This window comes from Arachis ipaensis, chromosome B07, assembly GCF_000816755.2.
Source record: "Arachis ipaensis cultivar K30076 chromosome B07, Araip1.1, whole genome shotgun sequence".
In the NCBI taxonomy this organism is placed as follows: domain Eukaryota; kingdom Viridiplantae; phylum Streptophyta; class Magnoliopsida; order Fabales; family Fabaceae; genus Arachis; species Arachis ipaensis.
Genome location: NC_029791.2, coordinates 84,902,924 through 84,908,052, shown reverse-complemented (window position 1 = coordinate 84,908,052; position 5,129 = coordinate 84,902,924). Strand labels below are relative to the sequence as shown.

General features: G+C 39.1%; 1 protein-coding gene across 1 annotated transcript; it reads right to left on the bottom strand.

The window, feature by feature from the left end:
* On the bottom strand, positions 1,636-4,435 carry LOC107607399. Its single transcript, XM_016309362.1, has 2 exons — positions 3,985-4,435; positions 1,636-1,715 (listed from the first exon to the last, which is right to left on the bottom strand). Exons 1-2 carry the CDS (start codon positions 4,433-4,435, stop codon positions 1,636-1,638), a joined length of 531 nt encoding a protein of 176 aa, XP_016164848.1.

The following is a 5,129-nucleotide window of genomic DNA, read 5'->3' as shown; positions in this document are numbered from 1 at the left end:
ATTTATATACGTGACAGAAAGGCAACATCCTGAGGGCAAGTGTCGGGTTGGCTGTTGAACCGATAAGTGATATTACAGCCAATAGGGCAGACATTCATCATGTGCATCTTCTAAGTGTTTACTTGCTTTGCTTACCTGCTTCCAATGCCTAAGTGTATAACATGCTTACTTGCTTCTTGAATTACTTGTTGTATATGTATATTACCTGTGTTTTTCTTGCTTGCATCTACCTGTGTATTTTGCTGGGATTGAGGAGGCTCGGTAGGCATTGGAGATGGGATTGCATGGAGGATAGGTTGGTGAAGGCTGTGGGACAGCGGTGATTCTGTTGGATTTAGAAATCCCTTAAGATAGATACCCTTTTATGGTTTAAATTTTTTTTATAGGCTTGAATATCTTGTAATCGATGTGAAGTTCAAGGATTGCTTTTGGCATCCCGAAACCTTATATCTTATCTATTGGGCATTATTACCATACTGAGAACCTCCAGTTCTCATACCATATGTAACACCCTTATTACCCTAAGCTTTACCTCGCGTCGTAAAGCAAAGGTTAATCAAAGGTTACGACAATTCTAAAGCTTGTACATATTTATATAGAAAGAAATAATATATTCTAAAAGACCGATGAAGGATTTAAGCTCAAAAACAGAATTTGAAAAGTGCAAAATGTACTCACGAAGCTACACTAAACGAAGCACAAGATATACGTACGGATATCAAGGTATATGTAAATAGACATATCAGAAGATAATATTATAAAGATCTAGCCGCCGCTCGCGGAGTTTTAGCCGGCTAGTTACATACAGACATACAGAGTTTAGATAGTTAAAACAGCTTAAACAAACTTCCTCTCAATGTAAGCCTCTAGGAAAAATAGAAACAAAAGTGAGAGATCTATACAAAATATTCAAAAGAGACTTTAAAACAGGATAGAGATCCTCCGCTCTGTCACCACCAAAGCAACTCACCGAGGTGGGTTGCGACCTGCATATGAAAAACAACAACAGAATATGGTATGAGAACCTGAGGTTCTCAGTATGGTAACGGTGGCCAGTGATGTAAGATATAAGACTTCGGGACACCAGAGACAATCCTAGAACTTCCTATCAATCACAAGATTCATCTTAAAGCATAACTAAAACATTAAAACATAACTTGATACCATAATATTAAAGAGGTGTTCTAACTTAGTGGATTTCTAATCTAACAACTCTCTGCTGTCCCATAGCCTTCACCAACATATCCTCCATGCGATCCCATCGCCACCACTTTCCGAACCTCCTCATTCCCAGTAGAATGCACAATTAATACAATGCAAGTAAAACACAAGTATAAGCATATATGTCAAGTAATTCAAATAAATAATTAGGCATGTTATACAATTAAGCAAGCAATACGAGTCGGCAAAGCAAGCAAACAGATAAAAGATGTACATGATGAATGCCTGTCCTATTGGCTGTGATATCACGTTATCGGTTCAACTGCCAACCCAACATACCTCCATGGAGATGTCGCCCTTGGGTATTATACTGGGAACCCCCGAGATATCGTGCCCGAAACACGGTTTGGGATATAGTGCCTGCACACTCTATTGATCCGAAGGGATGCAAGCGGGATACTCTTGTCACGGACCTCACATCTCAACGTAAGCAGAATTAACCACCATTCTTACGCCACCGCCACGGCCTCGACAGGCGGGATTAACCGCCGTCCCTGCCAGGCGCATAGCATCTCATAATACTCAGTATAAAACAGTGATTCAGTGTTTTCCAGAAAAATCATTTTTTTTATTCAGTACTCAGTAATTCAGCACTTTCACAATTTATTCAAAACTCTTTAGTTCACCACTTTCACCTTTCATTATTAATCATCACTAATACCATACGCCGCCTTCTCACCCAACCAAAACCAACTTCAGTACTCCAGAAACCTTAGCCTCCATTATCTAACTTTTTACCAGAATTACCTAATTAGATTCACCTAGGACTTTCTCTATGTTTTGACATCCAAAAACAAGCCAAAGCATCTTAGATAAGTGTCACGGAAGTTTAAAAGCTTGTTGGGAAGGTGAAACAATTAAAAACAAGGTTTTTATTGAAAAACAGGGCAGTGTGCATACACATAGGGTATGCGTACGCATGCGCAGGAGAATTTTCAAGAAGTGTGCATATGCATAGAGGTGTGCGTACGCACAGGAGTAAAAATTTCCAATTATGCTCATTCGCACAATGTGTGTGAATGCCCTCAACAGAATGCACCTTCCAACGTGTGCATGCGCACAAGGCTGGGCATTGCAAAACTTCATTGGTTGTGTGTAGACACAGAGCGTGCTAGCACTCCCAACAGCAGCGATATCCCTATGTGTCCGTGCGCATGTTTTCAAAAATACACGGGGTGTGCGTACGCACAGGGTTGTGCGTGCGCACACAAACCAGAAATCACAAATTCTGCAACATTCACAGAATTCAAATTTCAGACACCAACTTGCAACGATCATATCTTTCTCTACAAAATTTAGATTTTCACAAAATTTATACCATTTTAAAGATTTTTAAATTATCTTTCATTTGGTATAAAATGCATTCAATTTCAAAACTGTAGCTCAAGATATGAACCGTCAAACTTCACTAAAAATTTATTTTTACCAAAGTTCCCTAAATTCTGAACTTACCAACATTTCCAACCAAAATCAAACCAAAACCACTCCAAACTCCAATATACCTCATAACTTACCTCTTATGCCACAAATCACCATTTACACCAATTTCCATTCACATTATACATTCCTCAACCTCAATTTATCAATTATTTTACACTAAAACATTTTTCACCCAACACAATCACACATCATCATTATATCACCAACAATCATGATCAATCTCAATCTAAATCTTCAACGCCATATTATCAATATCAACATCATAATTCATCAAAATAACTCAAATTATCAAATCATCATTCATCATCATACAACAATTCCAACAACCAATTTAATCCAATCCTATCCTTGGTCGATTCCCAATATGTACTAAAACCCAACTTGAGTGCAATCAAGCTTCCAAACACAACCAAGCCACCAATTCAACTCCAAAGCTCCAAGTAAATGCCAATAATCACAACTTCAAGCTATATATAGACGTAATTCATAACTAATTAACCTAGAGTTCATCATAATCACAATTTCACAAGGGTTAAGAACAACTCACCTTACCCAACAATTTTGGAAGTAAAACCCAATAGATTCCTCAAGCTAGATTGATCGTAAAGACATCAAAACACCAAAATCTCAAAAACCCCAAACACTAGATTTTAAAAATTTTGAACGAAAGACTGAGAAAGGATTCATGATTTCCTTAATAGTTTCTTAGGTGGATTTTGTAGAGCTCTTCGTGGTTATTGCATGGCCGCAAATGGTGTGGCGATCGGAGCTCTGTAGCTCAAGTTATGAGCTTGAGAAGTTGATGATGAATAGTGAGAAAGGAAACCCTCACTCTCCTCTCACTTGCAGCTATGTTGTTGTGTTTATGAGTGTGGTGAATGAGTTGATGGCTCATTAAAGAAGGCTTTATATGTTAGCCTTGGGCCCAACTTGGGCCCGGTCCAATCCGTTAGCGTTTTTGGCCCGTTTGGCCCAACTTTGGGCCAAACCTTTAAAATTAATGCCCGATTTTCAATTTCTAATATTTTCCTGAGGTTTTCTACTGTTTTTAATTATTCTTGCACAGTACCGGACAGACTTAAACCGGTTCGGCCGGTTTATTTGACGATTCGAGTTTTTATGCTATTTTTCGCAGAAAATTACAATTTCCAACTCAGAAAAATGTACTGAGTCCAAATATCATATTTAAATCCTCTAATTCACATTCTAAATTTTTGGATCCTATTTTGGGCAATTAATTTAATTAATTAAGCGGTTTATTAATTACGGTTCTTACATTCTCCCCACTAAATAAGAAATTTTGTCCCCAAAATTTAGTATCACCTGAGAATAGCTCGGGATAATCCTTCTGCATCTCAGACTCTAATTCCCAAGTATGTTCTTCCACTCTTGATCTCTTCCAAGCAACCTTAACCAGTTGAGCTTCCTTTCCTCGCAGTTTCTTCACGCTAGTGTCATCAATCTGCACCGGTGTTACTTGAAATGTCAAGTACTCCCTCAACTCGACCGACTCGAGCTCTAACACATGAGCCGCATCTGACGTGTACTTACGGAGTTGTGACACATGGAATATGTCATACAAGTTAGACAAGTGAGGCGGCAAAGCTACTTGATATGCTACCGGCCCGAATCGCCTCAGAATCTCAAACGGTCCTATAAACCTTGGATTCAGCTTCTTGGTTTTTATCACTCTTCCAATACCAGTTGTCGGTGTAACCCTCAGAAATATATGCTCTCCCACTTCAAATTCCAACGGTTTCCTTCTCTGATCCATATAACTCTTCTGTCAGCTCTGTGAAGTTAGAATTCAAGCTCAAATCTTCTTAATCTTTTCAGTAGTCTCTGCTACCAAATCAGGACCTAAAACACTTGCTTTACCACTCTCATACCAAAAAAGTAGAGATTGGCACTTCTGTCCATAAAAAGCCTCATATGGAACCATCCCAATGCTCGCATGAAAGTTATTGTTGTATGCAAACTCCACCAAAGGCATGTAATGGTCCCAACTTCCAGGCTGATCCAAAAACACACGCCCTTAGCATATCTTCCAACATTTGAATAGTCCTTTCCGACTGTCCATCCATTTGTGGATGATATGCAGTGCTGAGACATAGCCTCGTATCAAAAGCTCTTTGGAAAGCTCCCCAAAACCTTGATGTGAATCGGGGATCACGGTCCGATACTATGCTCGATGGCACACTGTACAACCTTAAGATATCTTTGATGTACAACCTCGCCAACTCCTCCATTGAACAGTTTACTCGAATAGGTAAAAAAAGAGCAGATTTGGTTAGGCGATCCACGATCACCCAAACTGCATCAAATCCTGACCTAGTCCTCGGTAAATCGGTCATAAAGTCCATTGCAATTCTTTCCCATTTCCACTGAAGAATCTCAAGTGGCTGTAACGTTCCCAACAGTGTAATGTGAAGATTTATACCGGCTCAAAATTTAACAAAATAAATTCG

Bases quoted from the DNA above. Each gene is read 5' to 3' on its own strand.
- LOC107607399 (XM_016309362.1), bottom strand. From the start codon at position 4,435: ATGGATCAGAGAAGGAAACCGTTGGAATTTGAAGTGGGAGAGCATATA. The intron at 1,716-3,984 runs GTGATACTAAAT...TGCGCCTGGCAG, and splicing joins TTATCCCGAGCTATTCTCAG to GGACGGCGGTTAATCCCGCC.